This window comes from Meriones unguiculatus, chromosome 9 (assembly GCF_030254825.1).
Source record: "Meriones unguiculatus strain TT.TT164.6M chromosome 9, Bangor_MerUng_6.1, whole genome shotgun sequence".
Taxonomy (NCBI): domain Eukaryota; kingdom Metazoa; phylum Chordata; class Mammalia; order Rodentia; family Muridae; genus Meriones; species Meriones unguiculatus.
Window position 1 is genome coordinate 119,770,763 of NC_083357.1, and position 20,754 is coordinate 119,791,516.

Here is a 20,754-nt window from a genome sequence, read left to right on the forward strand (position 1 = left end):
GTGGAGAGAGCTTCAAGCTCAGTGCTGTTCACACCACCTCTCACCCCTACGGGCCTCCTGGAGATGGCAATAATGAGGGTTGGGTACACATACAGCTCAAGTCTACCGGGTCTACTGTTGAGTCCCAAAGTCTGGAATTTATGTGACAAATTACAAATTTCTTCTCTGTGCTTGATAACTGTGCATGATAAATCTTTGCTTACGTTTCACTTTTTTTTCTATATCACCTTTATTATTCTCCATTCTACTGGGTGAAATTTATCTCTTGAATATCATAGTATGACTAATGGTTTTATTTCTTACTCTAATAGGATGCTTATGCAGAGATGGTGAGATTAATCAATTTAAGTTTACAGTAACTGATGCCAATGATTTTATTTCTTCTGACTTCTTTTATACTTTCTTCATGTCGAATTTTCTGTACTTTTTGAAATTTCTGTAGAAAAATCATTGTGTAAAAATTTATCTCAAGCACTTTAAAAATAAACATGTCCTTTTCCTTACCCCTAGGCATTATCTTCAAGTATTTTATTTTATTTTAAAACAGGCCCTTACTATGTTGCCCTTACCGGCCTGGAACTTGCAGAGATCTGCCTGCCTCTGCTTCCAGAGTATAAGTATTTGGTTTAGAAGTATCTAATACCATACCTAGAGACCATGTGTTACTTTTTTTAATATTTATTTATTCACTTTATATCCCGATTGCAGCTCCTTTCTCCTCCTCCCAGTCCTCCTCCTGCACATCCCTCCCTCCCACTCTCACCTCTCCTTCTCTTCAGACAAGGGGGAGGTCCCTCGTGGGTACCAATTAACCTGGCACATTAAGTCACTGCAGAACTAGGTGTACCCTCTCCCACTGAAACCAGGCAAGGCAGCCTGGTGAGGAGAACAGGATCCAAAGGGAGATATCAGAGTCAGAAAGCACTCCTATTCTAGTTTTGGGGGGATCCACAATGAAGACCAAGCTGCACATCTCCTATAGGGGACATCGAACCAGTCCATGAATGCTTTTTGGTTGATGGTTCAGTCTCTGTGAGCCCCATGGGCCTAGGTTACTTGCCTCTGTAGGTCTTCTTGCGAAGTCTTTGACCCCTCCACCTCCTTCAATAATTCCCCCAGCACACCCAGCTCTGTTTAATGTTTGGCTGTGGGGTCTCTGCATCTGTTTCCATCAGCTGCTGGGTAGAGAGGAGTTGTGTTATTTCTAAAACATTTTCAATTGTAAAAATCTCAAATCAAATGTAATTTAGCCTTCATTTACTGAAAATAAAACAGCATCATTTTACTTGACTGTTAATATAATTGTAAAGATGACTTTGTTTATTGCAAACATCAACACTCTCTAGCTTCCTTGTCTTTATATACTCATTCTTGAAATATTTACTTCAAGATAGAAATCAGAGAAATGTCAATATATAGCATCAAAAACTTAGGGAAGTGGAAAATGAGTGGAGTATAAATACTGTAACCATTACTCAGAATGCATTTGGTAAACACTATAAGTACAGTTATACAACTCAGTGAAAATGTTAAAATCATGCTTGAGGTAGAATTATATATGTGTTAATTTAACTTCATTTTTTTTATAACTATTCACTTTACATCTCGATTGTAGCTCCCTCCCTCGTCTCTTCCGCATCCCACCCCCCTCTTCTCTCCTATGGTCCTTCCCTGTTTCTCAGAAAGTGGGGGCCCCCTCCTCTACCATCTGACCCCAGCCTATCAAGCTTGCAGCCTCTTCCTCTGTGGTCTGGCCATGCCTTCCCATCAGAGGGAAGTGATCATAAAGTGGGCTACAGAGTCCATGTCAGAGACAGCCCCTACTACTAGGCAACCCACATGAAGACTGAGCTGCCTATTGGCTACATCTGAACAGGGGGCTATGTCTTCTTTATGCATGGTCCTTGGTTGGTGGTCATAATTTAATTTTATTATCTATTTCCATATATAAAAATTCTGTTAAACTGGCTTGTGTGCATTTGGGGTGAAGTAACCGATCTAACTTATCCTTCCATGGAGTATGGTAAGTTGTTTTTAATTAACATTAATGTCGCACTTTAAGTAAAAAGTAATTAGCCCAGGATTACTTCGGGTACTGGTGAGTTTAGTTCTTCCTCAGGAAGACCCATGTCTCAGGGCAAGTGCATCCATATTCACCATTGTCTTCTGTAGGTCTTCTGTAGGTCTCTCTCACTGCATTTGGAAATATTACCAAATTGCTGTCCCATGAACTGGTTGCATTGCCATTAGAAAGTGCTGCTTACTATTTTTAGTGCAAATTTTAATTTTAGAATACTAACATATTTTTTGTTCTCTCTTTCTTACCTATTGTCTTCTAACAGTTCTCTGTCTCTCTTTCTCTGTAACTCCCTCATTCTGAATGGTATGTTTTGTTAGTTAATTGAAGCAATATATCTTCTACAATCAAGAAGAAGTCTTTTTTAGTGATCCTGTGTTATATATATTCTCAATCTGCATTTGTCAAGTTGTCACTTTTATAGTTGCATTAAATTCCAAAAAAAATCAACTTCAGTTATTTTTACTTAAAGATATGCATCCCCATTGTCTGATGACTCTGAAATATAACATATGGAGAAATTCCTTAGCTCTCTCTAATCCAGCAACTCCTAATATTAAATAACTCTAGAAAATCTCTCTCCATGAAACATCTTACAGAATTACTTGTGTGAAATAATATTTGACAAAAGTTAAAAATACTATTTTATAATTGATAAGTAGAAACAGATATTTTTTATTATACTTATTGCCAAATTCTCATTTGCATTTTAAAGCCAAAATAGTTTTCATTTTTCTCACTTTTTAAATTTTTATTAATTACAGTTAATTTACTTTGTAGCCCTCCTGTACATCCCTTCCTTCTCCCTCCCAATCCCAACCTCCCTCTTCCCCACCCATGTCCCTCTCCCAGTCCACTGAAAAGGGAGGTCCTCCTCCACTTCACTCTGCTCCTAGTCTATCAGGTCTTATAGGGACTCGTTATATTGTCTTCTTCTGTGGCCTGGTGAGGCTGCTGTCCCCTCGGGAGGAGGTGATCAAAGAGCAGGCCAATCAGTTCATGTCAGAGACAGTCCCTATCCCCATGACTATGGAGGCCACTTGGATACTGAACTGCCATAGGCTACCCCAGTGCAGGGGTTCCAGGCCATCTCCATGAGTGGTCCATGGCTGGAGTATCAGTTTCAGAAAAGAACCCTGTGCCCAGACTTTTAGGATCTGTCGCTGTCCTTGTGGAGCTCCTGTCCTCTCCAGGTCTTACAGCTTCTGGGACATGTCACTCGGGATGATTTTTTCCAGATCCCACAATATAACTGCAAATTTCATCTTTTTTTTTTTTAACCACAATTTCTGTATCCATTCCTCAACCAAGGGTCATCTGGGCTGTTTCTAACTTCTGGCTATTACAAATAAAGCTGCTACAAATATGGTTGAGCAAATGTCCTTGTTGTATACTTGAACATCTTTTGGCTATATGCCTAGCAGTGGTATAGCTGGATCTTGAGGAAGCACTATTCCTAACTGTCTGAAAAGCACCAGATTGATTTACAGAGTGGTTGTACAACTTTACATTCCTACCAGCAGTAAAGAAGGGTTCCCCTTTCTCCACATCCTCACCAGCATCAGGCATTCTGATGGATGTAAGGTGAAATCTTAGGGTCGTTTTGATTTGCATTTCCCTGATGGCTAATGATGTTGAGCATTTCTTTAAGTGTTTCACTTCCATTCGATATTCCTCTATTGAGAATTCTCTGTTTAGCTCTGTTCCCCATTTATTTTATTTTATTTTTTTTATCAGTTACATTTTATTAACTCTGTATCCCAGCCGTGTCCCGATCCCTCATTCCCTCCCAGTCCCTCCCTCCCTCCCTCCCTCATCTCCACCGTGCCCCTTTCCAAGTCCACTGATGGGGGGGACCTCCTCCCCATTCATCTGATCCTGTTTTATCAGGTATCTTCAGGACTGGCTGCAAAGCCCTCCTCTGTGGCCTAACAGGACTGCTCCTCCCTTCGGGGGTGGGGAGACCAAAGAGCCAGTCATCGAGTTCCTGTTAGAAATAGTCCCTGTTCCCCTCACTTTGGGAAACCAATTGGTTACTGAGCTACCACAGGCTACATCTGAGTGGAGGTTCTAGGTTATATCCATACATGGTCCTTGGTTGAATGTCAGTCTCAGAAAAGACCCTGTGCCCAGATATATTTGGTCCTTGTGGAGCTCCTATCCTTTCCCCATCAGACTAACTCCCCTTCTTTCTTATGATTCCCTGTACTCTGCCAAAGGTTTGGTCATGAGTCTTTGCTTTGAAAACACTGCTAGTTAGAGTCTTTCAGATGCACTCAGTAGACTCCTGTCATACGTTCAATGCACATCCCATCTGTCTTTCTAAATGAGGATTGATCATCTTACCCCATGTCCGCTCAATTGATTATCTTTTTTAGGTGTATAGATTTCATTATGTTTATCATATCTTATAGGTCTATATAAGTGAGTATATCCCATGTTTGTCTTTCTCCTTCTGGGATATTTCACTCAGAATGATCTTTTCTAGATCCCACCATTTGCCTGCAAATTTCATGATTTCCTCCTTTTTGATTGCTGAGTAGTATTCCATTGTATAAAAATACCACAATTTCTGTACCCATTCCACCGTTGATGGACATCTGGGTTGTTTCCAGGTTCTGGCTATTACAAATAGAGCTGCTATAAACATGGTTGAGCAAGTGTCCTTTTTGTGTACTTGAACAAACTTTGGGTATATACCTAGCAGTGGTATAGCTGGGTCTGGAGGAAGCACTATTCCTATTTGTCTTAGAAAGCGCCAGATAGCTTTCCAGAGTGGTTGTACCAGTTTACATTCCCACCAGCAGTGGAGCAGGGTTCCCCTTTCTCCACAACCTCTCCAGCATGTGTTATCGCTTGAGTTTTTCATCTTGGCCATTCTGATGGGTGTAAGGTGATATCTCAGGGTCGTTTTGATTTGCATTTCCCTGATGGCTAATGAGGATGAGCATTTCTTTAAGTGTTTTTCAAATGGATTACTTGGTTTGTTGCTGTTTAACTTCTTGAGTTCTTTATATACACTGGATAGTAGGCCTCTGTCAGATAGAGGGTTGGTGAAGATTCTTTCCCAATCTGTAGGAAGTCGTTTTGTTTTGAAGACAATGTCCTTTGCTTTACCAAAGCTTTTCAGTTTCATGAGGTCCCATTTATTGATTGTTGCTCTTAGAGCCTGTGCTGTTGGTGTTCTGTTCAGGAAGTTATCTCCTGTGCCAATGATTTCAAGGCTCTTCCCAAAATTTTTTTTTCTAACCGATTTAATGTGTCCATTTTTATATTGAGGTCTTTGATCCACTTGGACTTTAGATTTGTGCAGGGTGATAAGTATGAATCTATTTGCATTTTTCTACATGTAGACATCCAGTTAGACCAGCACCATTTGTTGAAGATGCTATCTTTTTTGCATTGTATGGTTTTGGCATCTTTGTCAAAAATCAGTTGTCCATAAGTGTGTGTGTTTATTTCTGGGTCTTCTATTCAGTTTCATTGACCCACCATTCTGTTTCTATGCCAATATCATGCAATTTTAATTACTGTTGCTCTATAGTGTAGCTTGAGATCAGGGATGAAGATACCTCCAGAAGATCTTTTATTATAGAGGATAGTTTTAGCAATTCTGGGTTTCTTGTTATTCCATATGAAGTTGAGAATTTTTCTTTCAAGGTCTGTAAAAAATTGTGTTGGTAATTTGGTGGGAATTGCATTGAATACGTAGATTGCTTTTGGTAAGATGGCTATTTTTACTATGTTAATCCTCCAAAGCCCAGAGCATGGGAGATCTTTCCATCTTCTGATATCTTCTTCTAATTCTTTTTTCAAAGACTTAAAATTTTTTTCATACAAGGCTTTGACTTGCTTGGTTAGGGTTACACCAAGGTACTTTATGTCTTTTGTGGCTATTGTGAAGGGTGTTGTTTCCCTAATTTCTTTCTCAGCCCTTTTGTCTTTTGTATACAGGAGGGCTACTGATTTTTTTTTTTTTTTTTTAGTTAATTTTGTATCCAGCCACTTTGCTGAAGGTGTTTAGCAGCTGTAGGAATTCCCTGGTAGAATTTGGGGGGTCATTCAGGTATACTATCATATCATCTGCAAACAGTGATAATTTGACTTCTTCCTTTACAATTTGTATCCCCTTGATCTCCTTCAATTGTCTTATTGCTCTAGCAGGGACTTCCAGAACTATGTTGAAGAGATATGGAGAGAGTGGGCAGTCTTGCCTTGTCCGTGATTTCAGTGGGGTTGATTTAAGTTTCTCTCCATTGAGTTTGATGTTGGATATAGGCTTGCTGTATATTGCCTTTATTATGTTTACGTATGTGCCTTGTATCCCTGATCTCTCCCAGACTTTAAACATGAATGGGAGTTTGATTATTTCCAGCCATCTACTCCTGCTTGGTGTGTCTGCTTCTTCTTTTTCTAGGGTTTTTAAGTGAGCCATTAAGTTGCTTGAATGAGCTGTCTCGAATTTCTTCTTGAAGGCACTTAGTGCTATGAACTTTCCTCTTAGCACTGCTTTCATTGTGTCCCACAAGTTTGGGTATGTTGTGCCTTCATTTTTATTGAATTCTAGGAAGACTTTAATTTCTTTCTTTATTTCTTCCCTAACCCAGCTGTCATTGAGTAGCAAGTTGTTCATTTTCCAAGTATATGCAGGCTTTTTGCTATTTCTGCTCTTATTGAGGTCCAGCTTTAGTCCATGGTGATCAGATAAGATACAAGGCATTATTTCAATCGTCTTGTATCTGTTGAGGCTTGCTTTGTGATCAACCAATGGTCTATTATGAGGTGCTGAGAAGGTAAATTCTTTTGTGTTTGGGTGTAAAGTTCCGTAAATGTCTGTTAGGTCCATTTGCTTCATGACCTCTGTTAGAGACATTGTTTCTTTGTTTAATTTTTGTTTTGTTGACTTGTCCTTTGTTGAGAGTGGGGTGTTGAAGTCTCCCAGTATTAATGTGTGGGAATCTATGTGTGGTTTAAGTTTTATTAATGTTTCTTTTACAAATGTGGGTATCCTTGTATTTGGGGCATAGGTGTTCAGGATTGTGATGTCTTCCTGGTGGAATTTTCTCTTGATGAGTATGAAATGAGCTTCCCCATCTCTTTTTATTAATTTTGGTTGAAAGTCTATTTTATCAGAGATTAGAATGGCTACTCCTGCTTGCTTCTTGGGCCCATTTGCTTGGAAAACTGTTTCTCAGCCCTTTACTGTCAGGTAATATCTATCTTTGTGACCTAGTATGTTTCTTGTAAGCAAGAGATTTTTGGGTTTTGTTTACACTTCCATTCTGTTAGTCTATGTCTTTTCATTGGAGAATTGAGTCCATCGATTTTGAGAGAGATTAATGACCAGTGGCTGTTAGAGCCTTTGATTTTGATGTTGGCTGTGGTAGTAAGTTTTTGTGGTTGGTTACTTTATGTTTTGCTGTAGTGAAGTTATTTATTTCCCGTGTTTTCTTGAAAGTAGTTAGTTTTCTTGGGTTGTATTTTCCCTTTCAGTGTCTTCTGTAATGCTGGATTTGTGTTTAGGCATTGTTGAAATTTGTTTCTGTTATTAAATATCTTGTTTTCTCCGTCTATGAGGACTGAGAGTTTTGCTGGATATATTAGCCTGGGCTGACACCTGTGTTCTCTTAGGGTCTGCATGATATCCACCCAGTCCCTTCTGGCTTTCATAGTTTCTGTTGAGAAGTCAGGTGTGATTCTGATGGGTTTGCCATTATATGTTACTTGGCCTTTTTCCCTTGTAGCTTTTAGTATGTTTTCTTTGTTCTGTATATTTACTGTTTTGATTATTATGTGGCGGGAGGATTTTCTTTTCTGGTCTAATTTATTGGGTGGTCTGTAGGGCTCTTGTATTCTTATAGGCCTCTCCTTTATTTGGGGAAATTTTCTTCTATGATTTTGTTGAAAATATTTTTTGGGCCTTGGAGGAGGGAATCTTCTTTTTCCTCTATTTCTTTATTCTTAGGTTTTTGTCTTTTCATGTTTTCTTGGATTTCTTAGATGATCTGTGTCAGAAATTTTTTAGATTTAACATTTTCTTTGACAGATACATAGATTTCTTCCATTGTATCTTCCACACCTGAGATTCTTTCTTCCATCTCTTGTAGTCTATTATTTATGCTTACCTCTGTAGTTCCTGTTTTCTTCCCTAAGTTCTTTCTCTCCACAGTTTCCTCCATTTGTGTTTTCTTTAATTTTTCAAATTCTGTCTTCAGATCTTGAGCCGTTTTGTTGATTTCCTTCACCTGTCTGACTGTATATTCCTGTTTATCTTTCAATTCCTTCAGCTGTTTGTTTGAACAATCCTCTGTTTCTTGTATTTCTTTCAGTGATTTAAGTATTTCCTTTCTAAAGGCCACAAACTGTTTGGCTTCAACTTCCTCTATTTCTTTACGGATGGCCATTATCTGTTTGACTTTATCTTTCTCTAGTTCTTTAAGCATTTTGTTTTCTTTATTATCCTCTTCATAAGCATAGATATTAGGCCTCTTCTTGAACTTCAATTATGCTGGGGTGTCCAGGATTGCTTGCCCCTGGATAACTGGGTTCTGGAGATACCATATTGCTCTGCCTTTTGTTGGTTAAGCTTTTACGCTGGCCTCTACCCATTGGGCTTTCTTAGGTTTTGGGTGTTAGTTACTGGCGGTTCCTAGAATCCTGTGGTAGACAGAATCCCCTTGGCAGGAACATGATTTTTCCTGAAGTAAGCCTCCTCAGCTTTTTTGGGTATGGTCACTAAATGGCCGGTGTTTTTCAGGGATTGCCATAACTCAGTTCAGGTGTACAGACCTGAGTGGTAACTGTGGTCCTTGTTAGTCAAGAGGGCTCTCCTCTCACCAGGAGAAGTCCTGGAGACAGCTGCCCTGCTTCTGGGTTTCTTGCTGTAAATTTAGTGAGCTGCTGCTGTAACCTGGGTGCCACATGGTTTGGTCAGTTTAATTAGGGATAACTGGTTGCTCCTTGGGGGTTGTATCTGGGGGTTAATCTCAGGGATCCCAGGCTTCTCTAGTTCTGAGGTTGTGGCTCTGTGCCCCAGTACCCAAGTGGATGTCAGTGGCAGGTGAGCTCCACTCTAATGCTGCAGCTGAAGGCTAGAGTCAGGAGCCTGTGGATAGCCAGAAACTTTTCTGGAGCTAGGAGACCTGAGATAGGGCCAGGGGTTTCCCCCTCTGTGGGGTTTTCTCCCAACAGGAAGGCCCAGACTGTGGTGTTTGGAGTGGCACATAGAGCGTAGAGCGTGCAGGCGCTGGCAGGTGGTGGCTCCAAGCTGGTGACTGGGCAGGAACCTGAGACCTTTTCCCGAGAACTTTCCCATGTGTGCTGCTGGTGGTGGTGGTGTGGTTGGTGAGTGCTCCAAGCTGTCTCCCTCCCTGTGGGGTTTTCTCCGGACAGGGACTCCCAGTCTCTGGTGTTTTTGTGCCCACTGTTCAGCCTGGGAAGGTGATCAGGATACTTAGTCTTGTGGCTCTGGTCTGGCAACCTAATGCCTGTGCGACCCGGGATCTCTTCCAGGTTCTGGCTGGGTGACCTGAGAGTGGACCCATCTGATTCCCACACCGTGGAGTTTCATCTCACCTGGGAAACAGGATCGCTGTTGCTTTAGGGCCTAGAGTTCAGTCTCTTGGTCGCTGTACCGATGACACTGCTGTCCTGCTCCTGAGGGTGTCCTCCTGGCACCGCCATCTTGGATCTCCTTTATGTCATTCTTAATTATACATCATTACAAAGAAAAGAAAAATCCAGCTCCCAATTTTTTGCTGCAATGCAAAAATAACATGTCCATATATAGCACGGTATACTTCTTTAAGTTTGGAAGAAATTAGTTAATTAGCTATTAGTAAACACATATTCAAACTCCACAAAGATTCTGCAGAAGAAAAGTGCAAATAATTCAAATAATTTCTGTGATACTTCTACTAATATAAGCCTAGCAAAATAGCACAGATTCCCTAGAATATGTTAAAGAAACATTACAAGATGTGAGATCATGTTTTTGCCTAAAATCTAATTTTAAAAACTTTACAAAGCTTATTGCAGTGTTGATGAATAATTATTGGGTATTGTAAAACCTGTGCTCTTTTTTTTATAACAACACGGCATATTAAAATATGCTTACAGCAAGTATGCAACAGAATGAAGAGGCTCTCTGCAGCTGCTGCAGTCCCCAGGGCACACCAAACAGAAGAGGAAACAATTCAACAAATGATGCTTGGAAAAGGAATAATTGTTTGAACGAAAAGATGGTCCCCTCACCCCCAGTATTCAGAGCTAAATATAGTAGATAATCTTTAAAATAATGTAGAAGAAAATAAGACACAATATTGTTTTGATCTTGAGGTAAGTGAAGATTTTCATAGGGCATACAAGAAGCACAACTCATAAAAATAAGTTGATATATTGGTTCTCAAAGGCCCCTACTAAGAAAATGAAGATACCACATATAAGATAGACTATCCTTGGTACACATTTCAGCTTGTACATGACATTTATAGGCAACCTTTTCTCTACAATAATATTATAAACAACTCAATTGCATGAGAAAAGGACTGAGCCACAGATATCACGAAAGAACTGTTTGGTCAGTAACCATATGGACTTTCTTTCTTTCTATCTTTTTTTTTTTTACAATTTTTTTTATTTTAATTTTTATCAATTATACTTTATTCACTTTGTATCCCCCCTCGTAAACCGCTCCCTCCTCTCTTCCCAATCCCGCCTTCCCCCTTTTCCATGCATACCTCTCCCCAAGTCTACTGATAGGGGAGGTCTTCCTCTCCTTCCTTCTGATCCTAGTCTATCAGATCTCATCAAGAGTGGCTGCATTGCACATGGACTTTCTTAATTCCCTGATCAATAATGTAGAAATTAAAACCTCAGTAAATTATCTCTGCATAGTTACCAGAATAAAGAAAATTCGCGAGACTAAGATCACTGTATGTTAGTGAAGTTGTAAAGCCTAGAACTCTTGTATATTTCTACTGGAAGCATAAAATGTGATTCCTGATTCAGGAAAAGGATTTGTCTAGTCTGTGACCAACAACACAACCTAGAGGTGAAACCAAGAACCAAGCTTACGTGTGTGTGTGTGTGTGTGTGTGTGTGTGTGTGTGTGTGTATCTGAGGCTATCACTCAAGCATTATGTTCAAGCACTTTTCTACCTTGAGTGAGATCTCAGGCTTAGTCTGTTATTACTAAAAGACTAAAAAAAATTAAAATAATTTATGGGTAAGTAAATAATGGATTTCCAGATAATAGAACATTATTCAATAATCAACACAAGTAAATGATATGTTCAACACTACGGTTTAAACAAGTTATTTTTTTAAATTTTTTTATTAATTACACTTTATTAATTTTGTATCCCCCCATAAGCCCCTCCCTCCTCCCCTCCCGATCCCACCCTCCCTCCCGTTTCTGCATGCATGCTCCTACCCAAGTCCACTGATAGGGGAGGTTCTCCTCTCTTTTCTGATCTTAGTGTATCAATTCTCGTCAAAAGTGGCTGCATTGTCCTCTTCTGTGGCCTGGTAGAGCTGCTCCCCCCTCAGAGGGAGGTAATCAAAGAGCATTCCAATCAGATTATGTCAGAGGAAGTCCCTCTTCCCATTACTAGGTAACCCACTTGGACACTGTCCTGCCATGTTTTGTTTTAAGTCATTTGTCCAAATGTACCAAAGTGTGTGGTGAGATGCCTGCTTTCTTTCCCTTAGAATTCCTTTTTTTTTATTAACAGAACATACTATTTATTTAATTTCTTATTAATGTTTTTTTCATAAAAATTATTTTTGCTTATTTATTTTACAAATTTCATTTGATAAGAAAGCATGGACTTAGAAACAGTGACACTTATTTGAAAATAAATCTTCATCCTTAAATAACTATATTTGATCACCTCCCCCTGAGAGGGGAGCAGCCTTACCAGAGGACAATGCAGCCAGTCCTGATGAGACCTGATAGGCTAGGGTCAGGTGGAAGGGGGGAAGGAGCTCTCCTATTAGTGGACTTGGAGAGGGGCACAGGAAGAGATGAGGGAGGGAGGTTGGGGTTGGGAGCAGATTGAGAAGGGGGCTACAGTTGGGATACAAAGTGAATAATCTGTAATTAATATTAAAAATAAAATTTATTAAAAAATAACTGTATGACTTTGGGCCAAATGTTAAACTTTTTTTTCTTTATTTTTTATATTAATTACAGTTTATTCACTTTGTATCCCAGCTGTAAGCCCCACCCTCATTCCCTCCCAATCCCACCATCCCTCTCTCATCTTACAACAAGGTTTGTAAGTTTGGCAACAGGAATGCTGCTCTTCTGAAGTGGTGTTTCAGAAACAAACAAACAAACAAAAACTCTGACTCATAGCTAAATTCAACCTTCTGTTAAGCTTTTGCTGGTAACACTGCTTTCATCTGAGATTGCCATTAGTCCCAAACCTTAGTGTGTGCCAGGGAGGAGAGGACTGGAGTGTTTGAGCTTTCATTTCTTTCACCTTCTTGGTTACTGTTCATGGTGGCTGCTGATGAGAATATTAAATGATGGTCTTTGTAGACAGCAGTTGATGCACAGAGATGATGATTGATTCTGTGCTCTGTATTTTAAAGAGTACAGGAATACCAGACTAAGACTCATTTCTTGCTGGGTTCTCCTTGTGGGTATAGCATGTCTAGATGTCTGAGTTTTTCTTACTCCTCTACTGACCCCATGCACACTTTGTGCCTAAATTAACTTTCATATCTACTTGTCTTGAGAATATAATCATGGAATGTTAAATTAGAACAAAGACAGTTACCATATTATGCAGAAACTCCTAAATTATTTGTCATTCAGCTTTACCAAAATATGAGTTCTTTTGCCATGATGCTGGTTTATAGAAACAGCTAGGATAGTATATCTTATTCCTGTGTGAATTATTCTATCCCTATGTGTTATCATGTGGCTTATATTACAGTGTGGGATGGAAGGAGGTGGAGGAGGACAGTCCGCCACCTGCAAACAAGCTTAACCTTGGGAGTTGCTTTAGCCAAGGAAACATACGTGGAATGGGCATATGAGAGCTTCTGAGAAGTTGTGGGATCCCTCCTGTGCTTCCCAACCTTCTTCTCCTTTATTTCTTCCCAAGAAATAAATAAGAAAGCAACTGTTCTTTAGCCCAATAACAAAAGCACATGGAGAGCAGTGACAACCAATTTGTTGCCTGAGCAGAAAACAAATGTTACTGTATGGCTGAAAGAGCATTGCCAAAAGCACTCCTCCTACAAGTGCAGGTCTTGGGCCATATTCTATATGGTATTTGTGTTTCTTATCCTGCTAATCCTATCTGCCAGACATACTTTTTGTCAAAATAGAAGAAAATAAGGTTTACAACAAACTGTTTTCTAATTATGAGAGAGGTTTATTTCAGTAGTTCCATGGAATGAGAACTCATTAAAAGTGAATATAAGTAAAAAATTATGTTAAAAGGAAAACAGAAGACCTATTAAAATATTATTAGCTAACCCTCCTAATCCCAATGTTTTTCTCGATAAGCAAAGTCATTTAGCCCACAGAGACTACTTCTTCACCATAATTGTTCTTTTATTCACACAAGATCGATTGATTATATCTTTATAGAAAGCAAAAACTTCTAGCTAAAAATTCTTCTTATGTAAAACTGTGGGCATAATTTGACTAGGTTTATTGGGGTAGATGGAATCCATTTTTGATGTTTGAAATTAGATAATGGTAGACATCAGTGGGGAGATGAGGATGATTGATAACTTTGTACCTATTGAAGAAATGTTTGTTGAGTAGTTGACCATGACAATTTGGTAGTTTACTGGTATTTTGGGTTGCTAATGAGACCAGAAATAAAAGCTGCACAAAAGACAGGATCAATGCTATAATATTTGAAGTATGGAACAAGGAGGCTTGATTGAAGAAAGACATTAAATTGAGGGATATACAAGGTAAGACAATTTTCCAGTGAGATTTGAAATGTCACATTAGAAATGTTATGTGAAAGTGCTCCAATAGTCATTAGGATATCTACCTCAAATACTGTATTTCTTCCTTAAGTGTTTGTCAGCACTTGATCTATACTAAGTCTCAGATGAGGGTGTATGCGGAAAACAGAAAATGAGGCTCCTCTTAGGAACTGCTTATATTTCAGTGGGAAAACAAACAATAAACATCTCCTTTTGGAAATCATGAATGTAGGGAGGAAGTGTTAATCCCAAAGATTTGAGGAGAAAAACCACAGACTCAATTTTTTCAATTTAATGACTAAATTTCAGTTTAATTTATTATATTAGTTTAGTTTAACCAGATAAAGTGTTAAAATATTATGTAGCCAGAAGAAAATGAAAATGTACCATTACCTGAGATATTTCATACTAATTTTATGGAATATTTGATGGAAAAATGCTTCCACCATTGTTGTTGTTACTAAAGAAATGAGTGTTGGGCTATGTATTATTTATTATTACCCCTACGATTATCATGGCAATAGTATTTAATGCACCATCACAAATAATAAGACACAGACACCTGTCTGTTGTAAGTGACTACTAATATTTACTATGGTTTATCTTCTGGTAATGCTGTTCTTAATCCTCAGCAGCTGTATAACCAAATCACCACACAGAGACTGGGTTTTTAGTTAACCTAGAGCACAATGCTGGGCAATATTTACTCCCTCCTAAACCTCTAAGCACTAACATTTAGATGTCCCACATTATACTTGCTTTTTCTGCAATCTTAGGTCTGGTTCATGCTCTATGTCCTCCAAGATATCTCCTCCAGCTTTGCTCTCCTTGCTCTCTTCCTCTCTCTCCTCCCACTCTTTCCTGTCCTCTGGATCCTCCCATTGCACAACATTGTATCTAGTTGCTTTATTTTGTCCTGTTTACACAAGAGTTGAGACAGGATGCTTATAGTGAATATCACAATGCAATATCCGGATTGAAACCAGAGAGTTGGGGGTGGGGAAATCAGCATTTGAATTAACAAGGGTAAGGCGTATACATTTTAAAAGAACATTATACCAACACCTGTCAGATTTTATAATTGCCTTTTTTACCTTGGGCCTGGCAGATATTTCACTTACACTGTCTCAATATCCTCACCATCCTTCTCCCAACCCCCATCCAATGCCATCCACCTTAATTCTCCTCATCTGGTCCATCTTCCATCCATAATCTTATACATACTTTCTTTTATTCTTTATTTGGGTCTTTCCATGCCACTTTTGGAGTCCTTTCTCCCAACTCACGTGGTTCCTTCTCCACCTAACCCATTATGGCACCCTCCTTCTTCCTCTCTTTCTGTCCATCGGTCTCTAGTGATTCTCCAGAACTCAAAGTGGGGGAACCTCAGCCACACCTACCCCATTCTGCCCTGCTCAGGTTTAGGCTATTTAATCAACCAATCACATATAATTACTTAAGCAAGTTTACACAACAGGATAGGTGTAATGAGATCTTGAGGGGCAGCATCAGACTGTAAGACCTGGGGTCTCACAGCTCAGGAGTTTAATCGCGCCCTTTAACCCTTTCAAGACCAACCTATAACACAACACATTTAAGAATTTCTCAAGTTTTTAAGAAATAATATTTTGTGGAGGAAAATGTTGATTACTGTCTTATTTCCACCCCAGTTCCTCCTATCATGTTTTCTATCTAGATACATCAAATAACCAAATAAAACAACCAAAATAACATCCATTTCAAGAGAAATGGTCTCTAAAAAATGAAACTCCAAATTATTCATAAGCAAATTGTTCACATGAATCTAAACAATAGTTTATATATGTTGCTTAATGGGATGAAAAAATCAGTCTCAATGATCATTTAAACGGGTAAAAATTTGTCATTTGTTCAAAGATTTAGACGTAAGTAAAATGTGACCTTGTTGCAAAGGCTCTTGTGGGGAAAGATGATATCTTTAAATTTGAATGTACTTTCAGAAGAGTAAGTATTCAGTTCCAGTAGCTAATGAGCTCCCTCACCGCATCTGTTATGATGCTCAGATTAAATTGTTAAAAATACTCTTATTCCTGGAGGTAATTTTTCTCTCTTGTGTGGAACTAAAGAAAATTCAGACCATAAGGTGTTTCACCATTAATATCCATCATAACTCAACTGTGGTATATAACTCAACAAATTTCTAAATAAAACAGAGGGGAATAAAAAAAATTGGCTTGACAAGAACTACAAAATAAACTGTGATTTAAATGACTTACTTTCCACTGTTCTATTACAATACACAAACCATGAAGAATTCTACAAATTAAAATAGACAAAACTCCCTCCCTATTCAAGAGACTGTCTTTGATGCTTTCCTTCCATTTTACTCCTGTACATAATATATTTTTTAAATGCCCAAATGTGTTCTGCTTTCTCAGTTAGTCTTAAATGTCAAATGTCATTGTCAAATGTCACTGTCATGACATTTGACAATGGCCACTCAGAATAAAATAGTATTGGGATCCAGAAATATGATTTGAACAGTCTAGTGCAGAGAGTTTTCAGAGAGTAAGGCTAATTAGAGAGTCACAAGAGTTCAGGAGAATTACCTGCTCCTTTAGTCATCAGACACACAACAAATAATAGGAGTGTATTACCGTTTAGACTTACGATTCACTTCAAGCAGAATGCATCAGAAAATTATGTGACATATTCTTTCATCAGGACTAATGGGGTGCTTTCAGTAAGGATACAATCCTTATTTTATTAAAAACCTTTTCAAATATCTACAGATTATTTACACATAAATGTGTTGCTGATAGTACCCTGGTATTATTTTATAATCAAACTATTTTAAATGAATTAGAGCCTTTTAAAGATTTTTTTGAAGACACTGAGTTCTAGTCCTCAATGAGAGTTTTCAGGAGTCTTGCATTACTTAGAAATAGCCTCAACATGTCCCTTACAGAAAAGAAAAAGGGATGCCAGGGAAGATGATGCCTCTCACTCTCAGTGTGTAACACAGTGTTGACTATGCTTCTCAACCCTGCGATGTGTTCTTGATACCTCCGAATTTTTTGGCATTGAGCTGATCTACCTGATATCAAAAGTACCCTGTGTGCTCAAATTTCAAAGACTGTCTACTGCTTTGATAAATGTTTGTGCTAGGTTATTATATAAAAAATGTTTTTGAGATAATGTAATTAGATAGATTTTATGTGTGGTATAATCAGGTAATCACACCCACCTTATTATGAGATTAACTCTTGCTAAAACTGGATTAACTCTACTAAATCTAGAGAATCTGTGGCAGCACCTCTGCCTCTTCAGCCATAGTTCATGTAGTCGTGACCCCAAGCAACAAAACAGAAATCACCTAGAGTATACTTTACTAACTCTGAATTTTGAACATATAGGCATTCTCGGTAATTTAAGTAGTATAAAAGTGTCTCAATCCAGTGATCACTGCCTGTATACTCACAAGCATATTTACCTAGAAGCACAGGTTCACTTGGCAAAGCCTGCATTTGCTTTGAAATCAAATAACTTGTGGGTCAATAAAATAAAAATTATCAATACAGTAATATTCTTTATCATTCGCTCATACAATACATTTTATCTGCAGTTTCTTCTCCCTCATTTACTCTCTCCCTACCTCCACTTCCCCTCTCCTCCAGATCCACTCTGCCTTTCTTTCCCTGCAGAAAAGAACAGGTCTCCTAAGGATATCAACCAAACATGCCATAACAAGTAACAGTAAGACTAGGTACAAACCCTCATATCAAGGCTGAATGAGGCAGCCCAAAAGGAGATACAGGGTCCTAAGAGCAGGCAAAAGAGTCAAAGACACAACTACTTTCACACTGGGAATCCCAAAAGAATGCCCGATTCTCCCCGCGCTTCCGCTCTCTGCCCGGGCTGGAGCTGCGTGGAGCAAGACTTCGCGATGCCGACTGGCGACTTTGACTCGAAGCCCAGCTGGGCCGACCAGGTGGAAGAGGAGGGCGAGGATGACAAGTGTGTCACCAGCGAACTCCTGAAAGGAATCCCTTTGCCCACCGGTGACACCAGTCCAGAGCCTGAGTTACTGCCTGGAGATCCACTGCCACCTCCCAAGGAAGTCATCAACGGGAACATAAAGACGGTGACCGAGTACAAGATAGATGAAGAGGGCAAGAAGTTCAAGATTGTCAGAACCTTCAGGATTGAGACCCAGAAGGCATCAAAGGCTGTGGCCAGGAGGAAGAATTGGAAGAAGTTTGGCAACTCGGAGTTTGACCCACCGGGGCCCAATGTGGCCACCACCACAGCCAGTGATGATGTCTCCATGACATTCATCACTAGCAAAGAGGACCTAAACTGCCAAGAGGAAGAGGACCCAATGAACAAGCTCAAGGGCCAGAAGATTGTGTCCTGCCGCATCTGCAAGGGCGACCATTGGACCACCCGCTGCCCCTACAAGGACACACTAGGACCCATGCAGAAGGAGCTGGCTGAGCAGCTGGGCTTGTCCACCGGGGAGAAGGAGAAACTGCCAGGAGAGCTGGAGCCCGTACAGGCTGCCCAGAACAAAACAGGAAAGTACGTGCCCCCAAGTCTCCGGGACGGGGCCAGCCGCCGTGGGGAGTCTATGCAGCCAAACCGCAGAGCCGACGACAATGCCACCATCCGTGTTAACTAACCTGTCTGAGGACACTCGCGAGACTGACCTGCAGGAGCTCTTCCGGCCTTTTGGCTCCATCTCTCGCATCTACTTGGCCAAGGACAAGACCACTGGCCAGTCCAAGGGCTTTGCTTTTATTAGCTTCCACCGCCGGGAGGATGCTGCATGCGCCATTGCAGGGGTGTCTGGCTTTGGCTATGACCACCTCATCCTCAATGTCGAGTGGGCCAAACCGTCAACGAACTAAGAGACCTGCCATGTGCTGCTGTCACCCAGACCATCAGGGACAGAAAGCCTTCAGTAAACAGATTCCAAAAAAAAAAAAAAAAAAAAAAGAATGCCCAGCTACACAACCATAATATATATGCAGAGGACCTAGCACAGACCCAGACAGGCCTGTGATTGTTGCTTCTGGTTCTGTGAGCCCTTACAAGCCCTGCTTAGTTGATTCTGTGGGCCATATACTCCTGGTGTTCTCAGCCCCTTTGGCTACTACAATCCTTCCTCAGCCTCTTTCAAAAAATTCCCTTAGCTCTGTTTAATGTTTGGTTGTGAGTCCCTAAAGATGGCTGGTTCAGTCTCTGTATCCCCCACGGCCAAGAGTCCTTAATTCCAACGGGTTTCCAATATACCATTTTCCACATCACTACCCAAATGCCCGTGCCCATTTCAATCACTTCTCCCTGTACTATCTCTCTGCCCCCTCTAATCCTTTGTCTGTTCTCATTTCTACCCACCTCCAGTACACCCCCAAAGACTATTCTATTACCCCCCCCAAGGAGATCTGTGCATCTCCCCAAAATCATTCTTGTTACTTAGCATCTCTGGGTCTGCAGACCTTAGCATGATTTGTCTTTACTTAACAGCAAATATGCACTTATAAGTAAGTACGTAATATGTTTAGTTTTTGTCTATATTACCTGGTCCATTGATGAGAGTAGGGAATTGAAGTCTCTCACTAACAGTGTATGAGAGTTAATGTGTGATTTAAGCTTTGTAATGTTTCTTTTACAAACGTGGGTGCCCTTGCATCTGTGTCATAGATGTGAAGTATTGAAAACATTGTCTTTTTATGAGTATGAATTGTTCTTCACTGTCTTTTTTTTTATTAACTTTGGTCTGAAGTCTGTTTTGTTACCTATTCAAATGGCTACACCAGCTTTCTTCTTAGTTCTATTGGCTTGAAAAATCTTTTTCCAATCCTTTACTCGGAGGTAATGTCTGTCTTTGACATTTTCCTATATGCAGCAGAATTATGTATCTTGTTTTTGCATCCATTCTGTCAGTCTGTATTTTTTCTTAATTGGGGAGTTGAGTCCATTGATATTCAAAGATATTAATTAGCAATGATTGTAAATTACTGTTATTTTGTTGTTGGTGGTGGCAATTTGTGTGTGCTTCATTTCTTAAGGTATTGCTGATATGGGATTATGTGTTACCTGTGTGTTCATGGCTGTAGTTAATTTCACTGGGCTTTAGTTTACCTTCCAGTATCATTTATAGATAGATACTGTTTAAATTTGAGTTTATCATGGAATATCTTGTTTTCTCCATCTTCAGTGACTGAATGTTTTGCTGATTATAGTGGTCTGGCATCTATGGTCTCTTAGAGTCTATAAGACTTCTTTCTAGGACATTTTAGCTTTTAAGGTCTTTATTAAGTCCAGTGTAATTTTAATAGGTATGCCTTTATATGTTATTTGCTCTTTTCCCCTTGTAGCTTTTAATATTTTTCTTTGTTCTTTATATTTAATGTTTTCATTATTATGTGAAGAAAGGACTTTCTTTTCTTGTCCAATCTAGTTGGTATTTTATATGCTTCTTGTACCTTTACAGGCATGTTCTTTAGGTTAGGAAAATATTCTTCTATGACTTTGGTAAAAATATTTTCTGGGTGTTAGAGCTGAGATTCTATTATTTTTAGGTTTGGTGTTTCCACAGTGTCCCAGATTTCCTGGATGTTTTGTGTTGGGAATTTTTTGGTTTAACATTTTTTTATCATTGTATCTATTTCTTCTATTGTATCTTCAACACCTGACATTCTCTTTTCCATCTCTTGTATTCCAATTTTAAA

General features: G+C 39.4%; 2 protein-coding genes across 3 annotated transcripts in view; both read left to right on the forward strand.

The window, feature by feature from the left end:
* Positions 1-20,754, forward strand: part of Itgbl1 (integrin subunit beta like 1) — a 279,024-nt gene that overhangs the window by 204,059 nt on the left and 54,211 nt on the right. The window lies entirely within an intron of this gene.
* Positions 17,906-19,018, forward strand: LOC110555538 (eukaryotic translation initiation factor 3 subunit G-like). Its single transcript, XM_060391670.1, is given in 2 exon segments — positions 17,906-18,692; positions 18,694-19,018. Coding segments are annotated over 2 exon segments (963 nt in total). The 5' UTR covers positions 17,906-17,963; the 3' UTR covers positions 18,928-19,018.